Source organism: Pongo pygmaeus, chromosome 8 (assembly GCF_028885625.2).
Source record: "Pongo pygmaeus isolate AG05252 chromosome 8, NHGRI_mPonPyg2-v2.0_pri, whole genome shotgun sequence".
Taxonomy (NCBI): Eukaryota; Metazoa; Chordata; class Mammalia; order Primates; family Hominidae; genus Pongo; species Pongo pygmaeus.
In genome coordinates this window covers 68,847,816-68,868,570 of record NC_072381.2, presented here as the reverse complement: position 1 = coordinate 68,868,570, position 20,755 = coordinate 68,847,816, and the positions used below count along the sequence as shown (strand labels likewise).

The 20,755-nt window shown below is 40.2% G+C and overlaps 2 protein-coding genes and 1 pseudogene across 9 annotated transcripts in view; all 3 read right to left on the bottom strand.

Moving 5' to 3' along the window:
* Positions 1-1,482: 1,482 nt before the first annotated feature.
* LOC129045261 (large ribosomal subunit protein uL24-like) lies at positions 1,483-3,609 on the bottom strand (annotated as a pseudogene).
* Positions 1,483-15,947, bottom strand: MSS51 (MSS51 mitochondrial translational activator). The gene is made up of 8 exons (XM_063670485.1): positions 15,239-15,947; positions 14,167-14,324; positions 8,675-8,912; positions 8,220-8,375; positions 7,244-7,368; positions 6,448-7,014; positions 6,038-6,131; positions 1,483-5,711 (listed from the first exon to the last, which is right to left on the bottom strand). Exons 3-8 carry the CDS (start codon positions 8,893-8,895, stop codon positions 5,492-5,494), a joined length of 1,383 nt encoding a protein of 460 aa, XP_063526555.1. The 5' UTR covers positions 8,896-8,912; positions 14,167-14,324; positions 15,239-15,947; the 3' UTR covers positions 1,483-5,491.
* A 1,509-nt stretch (positions 15,948-17,456) lies between these two features.
* PPP3CB (protein phosphatase 3 catalytic subunit beta) overlaps positions 17,457-20,755 on the bottom strand; it is a 58,716-nt gene continuing 55,417 nt past the window's right edge. For 4 of the 8 annotated variants that reach the window (XM_054503760.2, XM_054503761.2, XM_063670481.1 and 1 more), the window contains exons 13-14: positions 20,523-20,552; positions 17,457-19,072 (exon numbers count right to left, since the gene is read on the bottom strand). In XM_054503760.2, the coding sequence (XP_054359735.1) occupies positions 18,894-19,072; positions 20,523-20,552 (209 nt within the window). In that variant the 3' untranslated portion in view covers positions 17,457-18,893. The remainder of the gene's footprint in view (positions 19,073-20,522; positions 20,553-20,755) is intronic. The other 4 variants (XM_054503762.2, XM_054503763.2, XM_063670483.1 and 1 more) reach the window with 1 other exon arrangement.

Genomic DNA, 20,755 nt, shown 5'->3' with positions numbered 1-20,755 from the left:
TACATTCAGAGTTGTGCATCTATCACCACAATCAATTTTAGAATGGTTATATCCCATACCCTTTACCCATCACCCCCAATACCCCCATCCTCCCTGTCCACATGCAGCCACTAATCTACTTTGTCTCCATAGACTTGCCTATTCTGAACATTTCATATAAATGCACTTGTACAATACGTAGTCTTTTGTAACTGGCTTTCATATTGTAACATGAATCAGTATTTCATTACTTTTATGGTCAAATACTATTTCCTTGTAAGGATTTACCACATTTTGCTTATCCATTCATAAGCTGATGGATATTTTAGTTGTTTTCATCTTTTGGCTGTCATGAATAATGCTGCTATGAATATTTATATACATATGATTTCATTTCTCATGGGTACAAACCTATGAGCAAAACTTCTGGGTCAAATGGTAAGTCAATTTTTAACTTTTTTTTTTGTTTTTTTAAGAGACAGGGTCTTGATTCGTTGCCCAGGCTGGTCTCAAACTCCTTGCTTTAAGCAGTACTCCTAGCTCAGCCTCCCAAAGTGCTGGGATTACAGGCGTGAGTCATCATTACCTGGCCCTCAATGTTTAACTGAGGAACTGCCAGACTGTTTTCCAAATTGGCTGCATCATTTTACATTCCCACCAGCAGTGTATGAAGGTTACAATTTCTTCACATCCTCATCAACATTTATTACCACCTCTTTATCATAGCCATCGTAGTAGGTATGAAGTGGTATCTCATTGTAATTTTAATTTGTATACCTTAATGATTGATGATGTTGAGCATCTTTTCATGTACTTATTGGCCATTTATACATCTTTTTTGGAGAAATGTCTGTTCAGATCCTTTGCCTATTTTTAACTGGGTTATCTGTTCTTTTAAGTTGTAGGTCCCTTATCAGATATATAATTTATTAATATTTTCTCTCATTCTTTACTTTTTTTTTTTTGAGACAGGATCTCGCTCTGTCACCCAGGCTGGAGTGCGATCATGGCTCACTGCAGCCTCCTGGGCTCAAGCATCTTTCCACCTCAGCCTCCCAAGTAGTGTGACTACAGGCGTGCGCCACCATGCCCAGCTAATTTTTTTTTTTTTTGGTAGAGATAGGTCTATGTCGCTTAGGCTCATCTTGAACTTCTGGGCTTAAGCAGTCCTCCCATCTTTGCCTCCTAAAATGTTGGGATTACAGGTGTGAGCCACCACACCTGGCCTAAAATTTTAAATTTTGATAGTCTAATTTATTTATTTTTATTTTGGTTGCTTGTACTTTTGGTGTCATATCTAAGAAAACATTGCCAGATAAGTTCACGAAGATTTTCCCCTTTATTTTCTTTGAAGAGTTTGTTTTAGGTATTTGAACCATTTTGAGTTAATCTTTGTATATTGTGTGAGGTGGGGGTATAACTTTATTCTTCTGCATCTGGATATCCAGTTGTCCCAGCACTATTTGTTAAAAAGTCTGTTCTTTTCCCAATTAATTGTTTATGTACCCTTGTCAAAAATCAATTGACCATAAATGTTAAGGTTTTTTTCTTTTCTTTTTTTTTTTTTTTTTTGAGACAGGTTCTCACTTTTCACCCAGGCTGGAGTGCAGTGGCACAATCTTGGCTCACTGCAGCCTCAACCTCCTGGGCTCAAGCGATCCTCTCACCTCAGCCCCTCAAGTAGCTAGGACTACATGTATGTGTCACCATGCCCAGCTAATTTTTTTTGTATTTTTTTTAGAGAGGGGGTTTTGGGATGTTTCCCACAGTGGTCTCAAGCTCCTGAGCTCAAACGATCTGCTTGCCTTGGCCTCCCAAAGTGCTGGGATTACAGGCATGAACCACCATGCCCTGCTATTCTTGTTACAGTCTGAATGTTTTGTGAGCCTCCTTCACCCCAACACATACACATACATACACCACACATACACAAATTCACATGCTGAAATCCTAACCTCTGGCTTTAGGAGGTGGGATCTTTGGGAAATTATTAGGTCATGAGGGCAGAGCCCTCATGAGTGGGATTAGTGTCCTTGTAAAAGAGGAAAGAGTGAGCTCAGTCACCCCTTCCACAGTAAGAACATGCCCTTCCCAGACACGAAATCTGCTAGTGCCTTGATCTTGGACTTTCCAGCTTCCAGAAATGTGGAAAATAGATTTGATGTTTACAAGCCACACAGTTTACAGTATTTTGTTACAGCAGCCCAAGCAGACTAAGACAATTCTCAATTCTATTGCACTGACCTTATGTCTATTCTATGCCAGTATCACATTGTCTTGACTACTACTATTTCGTACAGGTTGAGCATCCCTAATCAAAAAATTTGAAATTCAAAATGCTCCAAAATCCAAAGCTTTTTGAGTACTGAGATCCAAAATGTTCCAAAACCTGAAACTTTTGGAGTGCCGACAGAACACTCAAAGGATATGCTCACAGGAGCATTTCGGGTTTTCAGATTAGGGATATTGAACTGGTAAGTACATAATGATTATAGGTTTTGGAACTGGGGGCCGGGCACAGTGGCTCATGTCTGTAATCCCAGCACTTTGGGAGGCTGAGGAGGGTGGATCTCTTGAGCTCAGGAGTTCAAGACCAGCCTGGGCAACATGGCAAAACGCTGTCTCTACAAAAAATACAAAAATTGGCTGGGCATGGTGGCTTGCACTTGTGGTCCCAGCTACTAGGGAGGCTGAGGTGGGAGGATCACTTGAGCCCGAGACTCTTGTCTCAAACAACAAAAAAAAGAAATTGGGATGTGTGAGTCCTCTAACTTTGCAAACATTTTAACTTCAATATTAATTTGGGATACTTGGTATTATCTCCATTTTACAGATGAAGAAACTAAGGCTTAGAGAAGTTTAGCTTCCCTTGCAATATAAAATTTGATGGCTGCTCCAGGATTCATACTCAGATCTACAAAAATCCACAATACTCCTATAATCTTATCTCAATCTACCTTCCAGACTTAATTTATACTAATCCCCAAAGGTACCTTCAAATATCCCATAGGCTTTTCTGCCTCCAAACTTCTGGTCCTGTTGTTCCTTCCATCTTGAGTGCCTTGTGCTCTGTTTCAAAAAATTCTCACTCAGAATATTTTCACTATCGTTTAGCAAAATGATCTCTTTTCACTCTATTTCTTTTTTTTTCTTTGTTTCAAGTTTTAATCAAAGCTTGTATATAAGATTACTTTATTCCTGCATCTTCACAATTGTTTCTTCCTTGTATTTGCCCTTTTCCTTTCCTACTTCGCGAGATTTGGCTTTCCATTCAAGGATCTTTTTGCGGTCTTTGTCCAGTTTTAGCCTAGTGATGACCACCTTGCTAGGGTGAATGCCTATGTGGACAGTTGTGCCATTAGCTTTTTCCCACTGCACCCGTTCATTGTAGATAACATATTTCTTCCTGTAAACCTGGACTACTTTGCCAATTTGCTGACCTTTATAGTGTCCTCATGCAACCTGAACTTCATTATCCTTTTGGATGGGCATGCATTGCACGTTGTACTTCTGTCTCAGCTCTTTGGAAAGAGGGGAAGACATAATTTTCCTGTGAATGTGGGAAGGTGCATTGAAATGCCTTTTGCGATTCTTGCTTCAGTCGGAAGTCACAAAGGGATTAAACTTCATTTTGGCCGCTCCTGCTTCAGTGATGGCCGCAAGAGGGAAGAGAGCTGTTTTCACTCTATTTCCTTAGCACCAGAAGCCTCTCTCGTATTTCTTACTCCATATTATACCTTGCAATAAAGGTATCTCCAAATACATAAATATTATTTCCCTTCCTAAGAATAAACACCATGTCTTATTCACTTTTCAATCTCCCCAAAGCCAAAATACAGTACCTGTAGTATGACAGGTACTGTTTTCAATGAATATATGAAATTCTAAAATTATCCCTATTAGAGTGGGCAATAGAATGTGTATATGTGTGTTGGGGTGATGGGCTGTAATATGTGTGCGAGAGACAGTCATGGCAAGATTGTAGGAATGAATACCCAGGAAATGTCCTAATCCTGAGAGTATGATGAGAAAAGGATGACATTGGCTGGGCACAGTGTCTCATGCCTGTAATCCTAACACTCTGGCAGGCTGAGGTGGGAGGACTGCTTGAGCCCAGGAGTTTGAGACCAGCCTGGGCAATACAAGGAGGCCCTGTCTCTAGAAAAAAAAAAAAAAAAAGTTAGCTGGGCATGGTGGTATGTACCTGTAAGTCCCAACTACTTGAGAGGATGAGATGGAAGGATCACTTGAGCCCAGGAGTCTGAGGCTGCAAAGAGCTATGGTAATGCCACTGCATTCCAGCCTTGGTAACAGAGCAAGACTCTGTCTCCAAAAAAAAAAAGAAAAAAGAAAAAGAAATAAAAAAGGATGACATGAGGCAAATGTGTGACAGAGTGGCAGACCCAGAGAACTGATGCTAATTACTCTGTTGGCAAGAGAGAAACTTCCAGTCTTGAGGTGTTATGTGCAGATGAGTAATACTTGCCAGTGAATAGGAAATAAAACAAGTGACTTAAGAAGCCCCAAACTGAGTTTATTGGGGTATAGAATGGGGGATAAAAAGTAACTCCAGTATATTCAGGAAAAGTCTGATATAGCTTGGGATATCTAAAATATAACACCAGGGCTACTCTAGGGTCAAAAGTCCCCAAGAGAAAACAGGAAAATTAGACATTTCTCTCAAAAAAGCCAGGAAAACAGGACACTGTACCAATGCTTACAACCTCATCCATGTTCCCAATGACTTCCCTGACTTGTCCATTCTTGCACCACTTCGAGTCATCAACATCTTTCCATTTTTTAGCCCAAATTACTGGATGAGAAGAAAGTCTTTTTTAGAAGAATAAGGTGGTTCTCATTCTTCTTCTCAGTGCCATCTGGTTCCAGTCAAAAGGTAAACTTCTTTACAAAGGAAAGTGTTAGGAACTATAAGCTCTGGAAAGACCAACATCAGGGCCTCTTCCCACCCACTAAATCTAATTTCCTATCTCTAGAAGCTACTGTGGCTAAACTCTTAGAAACCAGTTACATTGGCTGGGCATGGTGGCTCATGCCTGTAATCCCAGAACTTTGGGAGGTCGAGGCAGGCAGATCACCTGAGGTCAAGGGTTTGATACGAGCCTGGTCAACATGGCGAAACCCTGTCTCAACATGGCGAAACCCTGTCTCTACTAAAAATACAAAAATTAGCCAGGTGTGGTGGTGTGCACCTGTAATCCCAGCTAATAGGGAGGCTGAGGCAGGAGAACCACTTGAACCCAGGAGGTGGAGGCTGCAGTGAGCCGAGATCGCGCCACTGCACTCCAGCCTGGGCAACAGAGCAAGACTCCATCTCAAAAAAAGAAAGAAACTAGTTATGTTATACAGAAACTCTCAATTCAGCTTAGAATTTTTACCCAAACAGTGAATGAGGTCTAGAATATAATGTTTTTCAAAGTTTGCAAGAACCTGGCATTAGCAGGGTAATTTCATCACAACCTCCACATTTTCCAGATGTCCATTCATGATCTATTTAAATCCCACCATCCACTTTCTCTTCTAATTGCCTATTATCCAGCTGACAGGAGCTTCCAAGAAACATGATATAGTATGCACTGCAGTATACTGGCTGCTTGTTGGGGTTGGAATAGACCTGTTCAGGTTTGAGGGACATGAAAGGATTAGCCCCAAAGGCAGTGATGTGTGTATCCAGTTCCACCAGAATCTGCAAAGAGGATACCAACTCCTGATGGCTGTAGAAGACAGAGAAGAAAAATTACTCTACTGATTGTGACAGAGATAAAGGAAAAATTGCCCAAGAGCCTGACATTTCTGTAATCACCAATCCCCCAAACTGCCTAAGGCTGGACTAGGCAAGGGCTATCTTTCCCTCCCAAATGTCTCATTAAATATTCAATTAACTAGCAAAGGACTGTTCCAAGGGGATGAAAAAGCCATATACGGAAAAGATGAACATCCTCACCAGAAGGTAGATGAGCAAGAGGGGGCAAAATGAGCTCATCTATATAAAGAGAGATGTAAAGTCAGGGAAGTATCACAAATAGGATGAGGTCAAAACCTGTAAACAGTAATCAATGTAGGAATCTTATAGTCACGAAGTAGCAGCAGGGTGGGCAGCCAAGCCTCCATCAAGTCTGGGGAGGAATGGAAACCTGTGGAACAAAAATAAAAATGGGAATAGGGAAAGACTAAAGCAGACCCTAAGAGCAAGATATTTCTTTGATTGTGAGTACCCCACCCCTCACCTTGCTTATCCCCAATCATTATCATCATCATCATCATCATCATCCACTCTTCAATGAAAAATTCTGAACCCAAGTGTAGTACATATGGCAAATGATCAAGAAAAGTTGGGTCATCATATTGTATTTAATGAGACCAAACGAATGGGGTTCCAAAGACAGACGATTCAGGATGGAAAATTCTCAGGGGAGCCACCCTCTATTCCCCTGAACCAATGACTCTTACCTGGATGGAATGCCGCCACCAAATCTGGATGGTGTGTCTGCCCGGTCTCTACTTGCTCCTCCCAGAAGTCATGGTAGAGGCCCCTGTGGGCACTAAGCTGAATTGTGCCAGGTTCCAGGGGTGAAGTTGAGGTGCTCTGTGAAAAGCCAGTAGCTACGTCTACACCCACCATGACCACACGGAGTCCAAGGTGCCCAGGAAACATGTAACCAAGCTCATCATAGTCCCCTGGGCGAGTAAGAAATGTCTCCACATGGGAAGCACCAACCACATGCACTGTGCTTCCCCCAATCCTCCTAACATCTATCCCCAAGGCCCTAAGTCCTAGGCCTAGAGTCAAGGGCCGTGACAGGACATCTGTCAGCAGCCGCTTCAAAGATCCCTGCAGGACATCCAGGTCTGGCCTTGGCCGTCCTACACTGGCCCATAAGGTGGTCACGGCATGACTAACTAGCACAGCATCCAATGTAGCATCTAGGTGTAACCCCTTCATAGAAAACCAGGAGTCCCAGTCCTGTACAGCTTCAGGTGGCCATGGCCAAGGTCCTGAGGGTAGGACAAAATCACCTGTAGGAAACAAGAAATAAGAAGTAACCTAATGCTTTCCTGGCTTCAAAATTTCCCCCTCACTAATGATCAATATTCCCTCCATGTTCACTCTGCCAACCTGTGAGCAGGGGTGCCCCATCCTTTGCCCCACTTCCTCATTTTTTCATAACAATATGATTTTGTATCTTCCTTTAAATGCAATCAACTATGACCATTATGGCAGAGATCCTCAACACCACCACTCCACCTGTGACCAGAAGCCATTCCATGAGACGGTCCACAGCCACAAGACGAAGCTCTTGACAAACCCTCCTGTGTGCGGGCCAGTCTGACCTCTGGCACTCTGGACCACAGTAATAGACATTTCTGCACCTGAGAGAATGAGAGAGAAATAGTTTTTATACTATAAATGTGATTGGGGTTATCTGAGGAAAGGAACTGATATTCCTGCACCTAGGATGGTGAATGGGTAAGGAACATAGGGAGAGGAATGACAGCTGATGCACCAATTTTGGGGACTACATTTGGCAGACAAGGCAGGAGGGATTGGGAATATAATTACTCTGCCAGACAGAGTGATACCTTACTCTCTATCTGGAACAACTCACTTTTTATATCACTTTTAGAAAAAACACCATGAGTTTGCAGCTGTCCTCTCATAACAGGTATGGTTCAACCCCCACCCACCCAGAACAAATGTAGTCTTACTCCTTGAGTACTCGAGAGACAGACAGAGAGGATTGTATTGTGGTTTCTTGTCTCACTTCCCAATAACACCAAAAATAAGCAGGATTAGAACACTGTTCTAATCTCTGGTAGCCTGGGTGACAAAAAATAAGGACCTAAGTCTTAGGTTATTTTGAAAACTTTCAGATCTTTCCTCTTGGAATGAGGTTGTAGTAGAAGGTCATTGCTTTTTTTTTGAGACGGAATCTCACTCTGTCATCCAGGCTGGAGTGCAGTGTGCAACCTCTGCCTCCTGGGTTCAAGCAATTCTCCCACCTCAGCCTCTCGAGTAGCTGAGGCTACAGGTGTGTGCCACCACACCAGGCTAATTTTTGTATTTTTAGTAGAGACAGGGTTTTGCCGTGTTGGCCAGGTTGGCCTCATGTGATCCACCTGCCTTGGCCTCCCAAAGTGCTGGGATTACAGGCATAAGTCATCATGCCCGGCTAGTACAGGATCATTTCTGAATGTCTCCCTATTAGCTCCCAACAAGTCACCTCTTACAGTGCCGGAGAACCCTGGAGTCTGAAAGCCCATTAGGGAGTGCTCTACAGTGAGCACAGAATCGAAATGTGTCTTCCATCCTCTGGAACATTTCTTGAGGACATCGAAATCCAAAGCCTGATACGGGGGTACCCCCATCTACCACCAACCTGCAGAGACAGCATGGAGAAGGAATGACAATGGGGAAAGGAATATCTCCAAAAGCTCTCATGCCCCCCATCTTGTCTCCTACACATTTCCACTTACTCCTACGTCTCCCACTGCCATCATTTTTCACTTAAGTGAATATTTCTTCTTTTATAGTAATATAGTAACTGGCAAAAGTTAGGATGAGAAAATCTCTTATTGCAAATACTCCATATTCCCCAAACTGTACTCCCTCTCCACCTTCTGAAATTTACTTCTACCAGAGACAATATATCCCTTTTCTATAGAGCTGGTCACTCACTTATATTCTTCATAGCTTTTCATGTTCAGCTTTTGAAGGATCAGCTGCGATAGGCCAGGAACATTATCATCCAAGGAGAAGAAGCCAAGTGTGTCAATGCTAGGGTCAGGTTTTGAGGGGGTCAGAGGCACAGGGGTCACAATTGTGGTTGGGGCCATGATGATGGGAGCCACTGATGAGGGAGGTTTCTTGTGCCTTCGTCGCCAGGACCGTGGAGCCATGGCCTGTCCAGTGATACCTGGAGATTATATGCAGAACAGACATGGAATGGAATTTTACAAGCTGGACACTTGTGAAGTATTTTCATATGCTTGACCTTTCATTTCTCATTCCAGTCTCTCAGACCCAGGTTATCAGTAAGATTTATTCAGTATTTACTGGTTATTGATCACCATAGGCAGCTGTGGAAAATACGGAAGAAGTAATTTGTTCTTGTTGTTTTTTGAGACAGAGTCTCGCTCTGCCGCCCAGGCTGGAGTGCAGCAGCATAATCTCAGCTCACTCCACCTCCTAGGTTCAAGCGATTCTCCTGCCTCAGCCTCCCGAGTAGCTGGGACTACGGGCAGGCGCCACCATGCCCGGCTAATTTTTGTATTTTTTAGTAGAGATGGGGTTTCACCATGTTGGTCAGGTTGGTCTCAAACTCCTGACCTCAGGTGATCCACCCACCTTGGCCTCCCAAAATGCCAGGATCACAGGCTTGAGCCACCGCACCCAGCCGAGAAGAAATAATTTTATATGAATATAATTTATACATATTAAGTCCTATACATTTTATATATATATACACACACACACACACATATATATACACACACACACACACACACATATATATAAGTAAATGCATTAAAAAAGATTTGGCAGGGCCCATAGAAAACTGGTAACAGCCAGGCGTGGTGGCTAACACCTGTAATCCCAGCACTTTGGGAGGCTGAGGCGGGCGGATCACCTGAGGTCAGGAGTTCAAGACCAGCCTGGCCAACATGGTGAAACCCTGTCTCTACTAAAAATACAAAAAATTAACTGGACATGGTAGTGGGTGCCTGTAATCCCAGCTACTTGGGAGGCTGAGGCAGGAGAACTGCTTGAACCCAGGAGGCGGAGGGTGCAGTGAGCTGAAATCGCACCATTGCACTCCAGCCTGGGCAACAAGAGCGAAACTCCGTCTCAAAAAAAAAAGAAAATTGGTAACAGTGATTAACTCTGAATAGTTTAAGAAGGCAGTTAAATAGGAATTGGGCTGATCGAACGGAACTGCATACTTATCTGTAATGTTTGACTTTTTTAATAAGGAGAAAATATTAATATATCTTTAATGTATTTTAAAACTCAATTTAAAAGAGGAAAAAGCAATAGAAGTTTTAGTTCTCCAAAGTGACCATCCAATTGGAGAGTTAGACAGTTTAATCTAGAGAGATAAAACATTTATTTTGAAAGACCTATTATCACATGTATAAGCAATAAGCTAAGAAGTAAAAATTAAATGTAATATAAAATGTGCACTAAGAGTTATGTAGTCAAGCAAGTCAGAAAAATTTCCTAAAGTCGTAAGTTCTGAGGTAGAAGTAAGCCTACACTCAGTCACTATCTGGCTGTGACTCTGTGCTGTCCTCTTTCCCTGTCTCATCTTCTCCCATGCCTTCCATAAGAGCTGAGTAAACAGAAAGGACCATAAGAGAAAAATTAAAATGTCCATTCATGTAATATATATTTACTGATAAACAGATGAAATCATTTGTGAAACACTATATATAGAAGCAAATATGAGAAATACATATCTAAATGTCTTGTAGGGAGATTAGATGTAGACTATAAGGTACTAAATAAATCCAACCAGAAAAGTGCAACTAAAGCACTAATGGGAGATCAGAAGAAGAAAATCTCTTCAGTGGGCGAGAATCTCTTCAGTGGCTTTCTTCATGAAGCAGGTAGCAGTTGGAATAGACCTTGAAAGATGGGAATACTTTGAATACTTGGAAATAGGGAAAAAATAAATTCTAAGCACAGAGGAGAGAATAAACACAGAAATATAGACGGAAACATTCTGCAAATTAATGAAACAGAATGACTCGAGTTTGAATGTTTAAAGTATAAAGACCTAAACTTAAGAAGTAAAACTATAAAAGTCTATGGGGAAAGGTTCATGACATAGGTTTGGCAATAATTTCTAGGATATGACACCAAAAGCACAGGCAACACCACCACCACCAAAATAGATGAATTGAACAGCAAAATTAAAAACTTTTGTGCATCAAAGGATTCTAAACTAACAACAGAGTCAAATGACACCCCAAGAATGGAAGAAAATATTTGCACACCATATATCTGATAAGGGGTTAGTATTCAAAATATATAAAGAATTCCCACAACTCAATAACAAAGAACAAACAAAAAAACCACCAAACAACCCAACTAAAAAATTGGGCATAACATGTGAATAGACATTTTCCCAAAGAATATATGCAAATGGACAATAAACACAAGAAAATATGCTCAATAGTCATTAGGAAAATGCAAATCAGAACCACAGTGAGATATTACTTCATACCCACTAGTATGGCTATTATAAAAAAAAAAAACGGAAAATAACAAGTGTTGATGAGGATATGGAGTGATTTGAACCCTCGTACACTGCAGGTGAGAATGTAAAATGGTGCCACCACTATAGAAAACAGTATGGCAGTTCCCCAAAAAGTTAACATAATATTACTATATAACCAGAAATTTCATTCTTAGGTATGTGCCCAAAATATTTAAAAACAGATACTCAAACCAATACTTATATGTGAATGTTCATAGGAGCACTATTCACAACAGCTAAAAGGTAGAAACAACCCAAAGGTCCATCAATGGATAAACGGATAAACAAATTGGGATATAAATATACATATGAAGATGTATATTATTCAGCTGTAAAAAGAAATGAAATACTGATACATGCTACAATGTAGATGAACTTCAAAAAACATTATGCTAAGTGAAGAAAGCCAGACACAAAATGTTATATACATGTTGTATGATGCCATTTCTGTGAAATATCCAGAACAGGTAAACCCAGAGACAGAAAACTGATTGGTAGTTGCTAAGGGCTGGGTGGAAGGGAAAATGGGGAGTAACTGCTTAATGGTTATGGGGTCTTCTTTTGGGGTGATAAAAATGTTTTGGAACAAGACAAATTGGTGGTTGAACAATACCGTGAATACACTAAATGCCATTTAATTGCTCACTTTAAAATTATTAATTTTATGCTATATAATTTTCACTTCAATTAAAAAAGGAAGGAAGGTATTCATAGAGACTGAGAGGCTAAAAAGTTATTAATCCCCAGATTGTCTTCAGGTACAGAGAAATGATAGAGGATTAAAAACGCTGGCAGTGTGAATGAGGACACTGTTAAAGTTCAAACCAGCGATCATGTTTTGTTACAAAAATGATCTGACATTTGATCCTTCTAGATCAAATCTGTTAGGAAAAACCTCAGAATCATCATGCAGCTGAGATGTATGCAGGTGGCAAAAATAAACAAAAAGCTCCTAGAATTATCCAGCTCATATCCATATCTTACAACATGACTCTTAAAAACCTGTCCTCAGGTTAATGGAAGAACAAATTTGTATTTTCCTTTGTACTTTCTTTCTCCTCATCCTTATGTTTCCATCCACCCTCTTAATGTCTCCCCTTATCCCATGGGTGAATGGATGGTTTCAGAGTCCACAGAACAGAAACAGTCAAGCTCATCTGTATACCATATCCTATATATTACCTTCAATGAAGAAGAAATTGGACCTAATGAAATTAGATTATCTTAGGGTTTAAGGGTCATGTCTTTTTACCAAAAGAGTAGATGGAATTGCCCTTCACACTTTAGGACCCCATTTCCAACAACTAACCTCATTCTGTCCTCCACTTTTAATCACCTCACATTCTCACTGCATTTTCAGAATCACTGCCATTCTACAAAAAGCATTTATCTACTCTACCCACCTGCCTCAGGCAAGATAACATTTTCTTTTTCTTTCTTTCTTTGAGACAGAGTCTCACTCTGTCACCCAGGCTGGAGTGCAGTGGTGCGATCTTGGTTCACTGCAACCTCCACCTCCCGGGTTCAAGTGATTCTCCTGCCTCAGCCTCCTGAGTAGCTGGGATTACAGGCTTGCGCCACCATGCCCAGCTAATTTTTGTATTTTTAGTAGAGATGGGGTTTCACCACGTTGGTAAGGCTGGTCTCGAACTCCTGACCTTGTGATCCGCCCACCTCGACCTCCCAAAGCGCTGGGATTACAGGCATGAGCCACGGCGCCCGGCCAAGACACCACTTCCTTAAACCTTGAAAGAATGGACTTTTTTTTTTTTTTTTTAAATAGGTATGGAAGGAAAGTGTGATTTGAGACAACTCTAGGGTCTTAAATCCCAGAATTTATAATAGATATCTCCCTGAAGTTAAAACATAAGCCTTTTTGCTGCAATGGAAGCAAGCCACTTAAGGTCAGAAAGGTACTGCTTTACTTTTCTGCATTTCCAAGGAGAGGTCTTCCTCTAAAGGAAGATTAGCTCTTGGCAATCTGGGAGTTGGCTGAACTGGTTAGAAAGCAAAAGGATCACACAGTTTGGGGAAGAGGAGTGGCGGTAAAAATCCTTAATGTCACAGTCTCCTCTGTGTCTGGAGCACAATGTTGATGATACAAATGAGTTAGCTTTCTGGCAGAAAAGTAAGAAGGTGGGTGAGAAGCCAGGTCTTTGATCTGCATCTATATACATCATCAGGTTCATGTTTGAGTTTGTATACCCCAGGCCCAGACACAGCTTCCCTAGTTCTAATTCTCCTGCAAAGAGCCCCAGGCTACTCCCTGTTCACAGGTTAAAAACTGAGAGAAACAAAGGAAAAAACAGGGGACTCACGGGAGAAGCTGGAAAGAATTGCAGTAAGCTCTTTGAACTTTCCAGAGTCTAGAATGTTCTCCACTTAGAAAGGGAATCCCTTTCATTTTTTTCTAGCCATCCCCAGTGACTTAGGCTCTAATTTAGTCCCAGTATAAGAGAGAGAACACCAACACCAAGAACTGAAGAGGAGACATGATCTTGATTGCCTAGAAAAACTTTTATCCTTCATGTCCAAATTACAAGACAAAATATTAATCTATTCCTAGACCTAGGTTTCCCATCTTCTTCTTTACCACCAAGAGTTCCAAGCTTCACCTAAAGTACAGTCATATTTTCACTGTCTCCAGATAAGGAGTGCTCATCTAATTTTCTGTAAGTCACCAAAAAATGCAAAATGTCTTTGGGGAGGTAGGAAGAAGGGAGAGTGAAACTGGTCATTGGAGATCCTTATAAGGGGGTAGGAAAAAAGAAGGAGAAATGCATTAAGGACACTGTAATTATGGCCACATCCAGCTGTTTAATCAGTGATTAACACTGCCTGGGGTGATAAATACTTCACTCAATTATAAACTAAGCAAGCAGACAGGTTGACGGAAAAAAAAACTTACCCTGCTAAGTCCTCGGCTTCCTTCCTTCTTTCTTTCCTCCAAGTGAAATGAGTTCTTGATCTCTTCAGATCTAGGTTGTGGCTTACTTGCAGCTGTCCCTTCATATCACTTTCCTTTGCAAACTGCTGAAATGCTGAGTCTCAGTGATTAAGTGTGCCCTGCCAACCAGACAGACAAGGCTGAATTCTCCCTAATGAGGCAAAGAGGGATCTGTCCCCCTGCCTGAGGGCTTCTCTTTCTAACCTTTGTTCTCTGCCAAGAGGGCTCAGGACTGTCAACACTCCCAAGTGTTAGCCAAGTAAAGGCCAGGCAGGCTGACAAAAAATGAAACCTGCTGCTTCCTATACTTCTCTCACTCAAGGCAATATTTCTGTTCTCAGTTTACAGCTTCAGAAAAAACCCTTTGGATTCGTGCAGAAGTCAGTATTTGATTGGAAAGGGTAAGCACCTTTCCAACCAAGTGGGAGGAACCAGAGGACCCTCTGGAGTTCTATTTGTTGATCTAGACACAGGATGAGTTCCCCCAGGCCTGGTGTCCTTTTTCAGCATAACAAACATTGTTCAAACAAAACTCAACAATGTCCAATCTTGGATTAAGTAGAAGGGAGAAAATAAATGGCCATTTAATGGTACAGAATGAAATCAGTTGTAGGGGAAACATGCAGAATTAACTTGTAAAATTCACTTTCCCTGAAAGAAGGGTAAGATAACTCTCTGAGTGAGAGTGTCATCAGGGGCACTTTACCTGTTTAAGAGAGGAATAAATGCTTCTGGGATATTAAACAAAACCAAAATATTAGTTAATGACTAAAAACGCATACTATTTCTAGGAAAAGAAAATAGAAAAGAATCAGCTCAACCATTCTCTTATCCTCCTTTTAACTGCAGCTGATCCAGGAAATTCAATTCCACATTCCTAGCTTCTTTCTACTTACAGCTATCCTATCTGAAGTTGTTAGGGCAGTGGTCCTAAAAGACTGCAAGATCTTTCTTACCCTCAAAATTTTTTAAAAATTTTTTAAATAAAAAAGTTCTGACTTTCTGCTTATATCTGGCCCCAGCTCTCACTTACCTGCTTCTTTGAACATCATCAAACTGGGGAACAGAATCACTTGCAATGAGGTCCCGGAATGTGGCAAATCAAATCCACACAGGAACCCCAAACTGTAAAAAGTACAAACTACATGCAGGGAAGGTGGAAGAAAAGTGTTAAGGATTCAACCAAACACTGCATAACATTATGTAGAATAGCTGTGGATAAAGGAAAATCAGTTGCAATAGGCAAAAACCCTAAATAAAATAGGGGTAATTCACTTTGAGCAAAAGTTTCAGGCCAACTTCAAATTTAACAGGCTTCAAAATTTAGCTGAGAACCTCAAATGTTTTGAGTTCTGTTAATAATGGCTGAACTGCAGAAGATACAAGACATCAGATATTGACTTTTCTAATTCAGAAGTTGTCAATGAATATAAAGGAGAATGGTAATATAGAAAAACTTTGATGTTGAATACTTATATTTTACCATCACTATGACTTGCTCTGGTAGACATTTAAAAAGTCTGAACTTTTCACAATTTGTATTCATCATGAGTTGCATTTAAAAAATCTTAATAAATGGTATGCTGTGAAATGAATTATGAAGAAAGACTAGAAAGAGGTTCCTATTCAACATGTAGGAAGTGGTCTGTGAGGCACTATGTGATACTTTATCACTCTTCAGGTATATTGCTTTTCCTGAGTTTGGTTCCTTTCTCTTATTTTCCTCTTAATTTTTACCATCAATCCATAGTTTTTTTTGCTGATAGTACTTAATGGTCACCCATGATTCCCACAACCACTATATAATGCTAGTTATGTACCTAAGGGCTAGGGAAGTTCCTGGCACCTGATATACTAGTTAAACTCTTATTTACTTTTTAATTTTTCTATTGGGTCTATTTTAGCCAGATAAACTCTTTACTGAATAGCTTTCATAAAACAATATCGACAACAATCTTTAAGGTATGCAACTTTCATAAAACAACATCGACAACAATCTTTAAGGTATGCAATGCATAATAATTTTAGAGCAAACTCATGGACTGCTTTGTAAGTTAATATTTTGGCAAGCAGAGAGTTATAATAATTAACAATTTGTGGCCGGACGCGGTGGCTGACGCCTGTAATCCCAGCACTTTGGGAGGCTGAGGTGGGTAGATCACGAGGTCAGGAGTTTGAGACCAGCCTGGCCAACATGGTGAAACCCCGTCTCTACTAAAAATACAAAAATTAGCCAGGCATGGTGGTGGGCACCTGTAGTCCCAGGTACTTGGGAGGCCGAGGCAGGAGAATTGCTTGAACCCAGGAGGCGGAGGTTGCAGTGAGCCAAGATCATGCCACTGCATTCCAGCCTGGGTGACAGAGACTCCGTCTCAAAAAAAAGAAAAGAAAAAAAAAGAAAAAGAAAAAAGAAACAATTTGAGAAGTTCTGTTTGTTACCTGGAATTAGGCAAGCATATGTCTGTGTGTGTGTGTGTGTGTGTGTGTGTGTGTCTGTGTGTGTGCACGCACGCTTGCCTAATATATTTACATATATTTTGTTTGTTTTTAAGGGATGGGGTCTCACTCTGTCACCCAGGCTGGAGTACAGTGGTACATTCATAGCTCAACACAGCCTGCAACCATGAACTCTTAGGCTCAAGCAATCCTCTGTCTCAGCCTCCCAAAGTGTTTGGATTACAGGCATGAGCCACTGTGCCCTGCCTATATTTTGACTTAATGTTTTATAATATATCTCATTGTAATTATTGTTGAGAACTATAATTCAAGTTATTGTATGATTATATAATTTTGAGCAATATCCTACTATCCCTCAATGTGCAAAATCCTATACTTATTTTGATTATGACAAAGAAGAAAGGAATGATAGGAAAATGCAATTATCACTAATATTTTTTCTTATTGTTAGAACACCCAGTAAATTCCCAATACCACTATAACAAAATTCTAGACAATAACATATTTTCTTTCAATTAAAAGATAATAAACAGTGATCTTAAATATTAGATTTAGGAGGCCTACAGTAGGCATTCAAAGTCCTCTAGTGCTCAGTTACTAATGCTCATGTAAAACAAGTATATAACAAAAGTTTTTTTAAGGCAAAATTTATAAAGAATTTAATTAATCAAATTACCACGAACTATCCAAGAGATAATCTCCAGAGGACATCCCAGCTCTAGTAACAGGATTTTCTGATTTGTATCAAAAGGCCAAATCAGATTGCATCTTCCAAATAAAACCCAACACAGAGATAGGAGCAGCGGCCCATGCATGGAATTTATTGTGTGCTACTGTTTATAAAATACTCGAATAGTCCTGCACATGCATAATATTTCCAACTTAGACAGGAGACCATACAGGGTGCACTTTCTGGCAAACAAAACAATAGATGGTTCCGCTGCCTGGAGCTCTGAGTTGTATTCCAGGGCATGAGGGAAGCAGGCCACCAAAGTAAAGGGAAATACCAAACTACAGTGGCAATCAATACAGGTCAATAATTGTGAAAAATTAGCACATGGTTCCATTTAGTTTAACCAAGCAGTTCAGTAACTATCAAAAGAAAGGTTTCAACATGCAGTCTTGACTTTTATGCTTCCACTAACATCTGAATGATTGAACAGAACCATTGCTTCTAGGCTGCATTGCTTAATCAAAAACACTTCCAGAACATTTTAAAATTTCCTTTGCATTAAAACATAAAAATGATAGAAAGCCAGCAGCAAATCACCCTGGTGGCTCTTTAAGCAACTTGAGTACTCACAATAAACTAAAATTTCTCATAACATCTAGGTAACCTATACATGTCGTACCTGTACATCATAGGTCTATATATTAAATATTTGCAAAATGAAAACATGCATACACAAAATACGTCAAGTTTTACAGACATGATTTGAATTAAAATTTACTTTGACAATGTACAAACTTCTTTTAAAGTACCTTAAATGAGTAATTCTGTAATTCTTCATAATTTTGAAATTTAGAGGTTTTCTTCTTAAATCTCTGGGGTATAAGTCTTAAAAGATCTGGGCAAAAAAGACTCTAAATTAGTTTTTGGATTTGTGTTCAAGTAAGAGAGCCTGCCTAGAAATAGGATATGCATTCATAATTAAAAAATACCAAGACTATGTTACAGAATTAGCCACATTTAAGAACTATAGACCTGAGGTCAACATTTTGTATAAATGCCAACTGGGTTTCTTGGCATTTTGCTCACAATTCAAAATACAGCTAGTAACCTCAGAAATGTATTTTAAGACCATGCTAATTCATCCTTTAAAGACATTTCATGGAAAAAGAAAAGTCCACATTAGCTCTTAGGATTGCATTTGAAATCATGATTGAAAAACAAAATCTAATTCTACTGAAGGGGAAAAGAAATCTGATTTGTAAACTTAAATGTGTGAACCACAAGCATAAAATGGAGGTGTGGATGCCCTCCACTGGAAATTGCCCCAAGCCCCTTGCTCACTGCTCTCCACCTTGGCAGCGATGACCCAATCTTATCAGATAGCACATGTCCCAGGGCCCTCAAGACTCCATCCAGGAAGGGGGCTAGGGTCTCAGAAGCACAATGGTTTCTTCAGAGAGACTGTGAAATTTACAGTCAGCTTGGCCGACCCCTCCAGCTCCTCGGGTGATCTGTCCATTTGGGGCCCGAGATGTGAGAGTCCCTGGGAAGTCGTGGGTCACTGGGCAGTATGGTTGCCCGTCCCGTGGTTCTCAGTGGCATGTGCGGTGTTCAGAGAATTGAAACCATCTTGCTGTACAGCATCTTTCCGAGGTGGCATTCTCTCATTGATCCTATCCAAACCCTTTGCCTCTTCAAAACTGCAGATTCTATGTGGTGGAGAGAATCCTCGTATTGCTTAATAAAATGCAAATTTGATACGTCAGTAATTGAAAAACATTTCTGAGATTTCAAAAACATAATTAATGATTTTTAAGAAGAAAGAAATTAGTAGCTGTAAGTAGCAACACATAAATCTTGCTTTAACTGAATCCTATCCTCATTTCAGTCTTCCCTTAAAATGTGAAATGTTTAAACCTAAATATAAACATCATAGCTTTATAGGTGACAAGTGTTAGCAAAGCCTTCCAAAAAATAAAAATACAAAAAAATGTTAACCCTCTCCTGCCCCCAAAATCAACCTCCAGGCAATGGTCTCAGGGTCTCAGTCTGACTTCTACTATACCAATTATCTCCTACATCAGTCCCTAAGATCACCAGTGACTATCACAGTAAGGCAGCAATGAGAGTAGGGGCAAGTGAGGAGGCTAAACAAGGTTAATCCTCAATATATAAATCTGTACCAAGAGCTTGGGAGGAGAAAGAGGTAAAGAAAGGTTAAAATATAGTAGATCAGAACTATCTTGGAGGTCAAGGTCAGCCCACCACCACCAATATAACATTAAAAAGGTGGGAAGTGCCTCCAAGAGTTAGATCTGTGTATGGCTGATAGCAAAAAAGTATTTATAATCTCGTAATTTAGAAGATGTTCTCCTTAATTCATTGGCCATACTGCACGATCTCTGGAAACTCAAATCAAAATAAATGGCAACTCTCCACCAATTGTATGGTTTCTCATTCACTTCTTCTAGAACGATGCATCCTCCATTATTAAAATGTTCACAGGAAATATTTTCAAACCAATTGTTATAATCTGGTTGCTTAATATCTGCAATCCTTAGGACTTAGTCTGGCACATGAACCAAACAAATGGCTGGGGCTACAAACACTGAGGAATGTGAAATACCAAGCCAACACATATATATATGAACATAATCTTATCCATAAACTATAGCCCAAACTGCAGCCAAAAAAGAAAAAGAAAATCATAGTGACAGTTCCTGTATTCTCAGTCAGGCACACTACTGGATATGAGTAAAAACAAACTCACACCTATACCTAGAGGAGGTTTCACTTAGGGAAAAAAATCTGAGTAGCATAAAATCATGCAAAATATGGAACAGATCTCTATTTGCAGGTCAGTTTGGCAATTTCCATTAAAACAGGCAACTATAAAGCTATACTATATAGCATAACATGCTATACTCTAAAGAAATCAGAAACATTACTTTCTGATTGCATATTACACCGGAAAAAAGAAAAAGACTGTCACCATAGACATCAGCCCTTCTGATTTAAAAATGAAAAATTAAAAAAAGAGGGCTGCAAGGCTTCTAAACTTGATGAATCAGTGAGTCTGATTCATCTTGGGCTGTAAAAGCTAGGAGTAAAACACACCCACAGGACATTCTCTGATGCCCACCCACACACCACAGATCTCTGCCCAGCACAAGGACTCTGATCATACCTTTTTCAGCCTCAATAGCCTCAACTGTGGCTGTACAGAAGTGAGCAGAGGCATGCAAAATGAATGAGAGAGATGAGAAGGGTCATATTGTACAGCAGAAAAGGCAATGATCACTTAAAATATCACAGTATCTCATACTACATCATCATTTACAATTTAACATAAATAGTACCCAAATTAGAGAGCCCCATCCAAACCCCCAATTCCTGACACAGCACAGTTTACACACAGCA

Bases quoted from the DNA above. Each gene is read 5' to 3' on its own strand.
- MSS51 (XM_063670485.1), bottom strand. From the start codon at position 8,895: ATGGCTCCACGGTCCTGGCGACGAAGGCACAAGAAACCTCCCTCATCA. The intron at 7,369-8,219 runs GTGACTTGTTGG...TCATTCTCTCAG, and splicing joins GTTCTCCGGCACTGTAAGAG to GTGCAGAAATGTCTATTACT. The intron at 7,015-7,243 runs GTGGAGTGGTGG...TGTTTCCTACAG, and splicing joins GGAATGGCTTCTGGTCACAG to GTGATTTTGTCCTACCCTCA.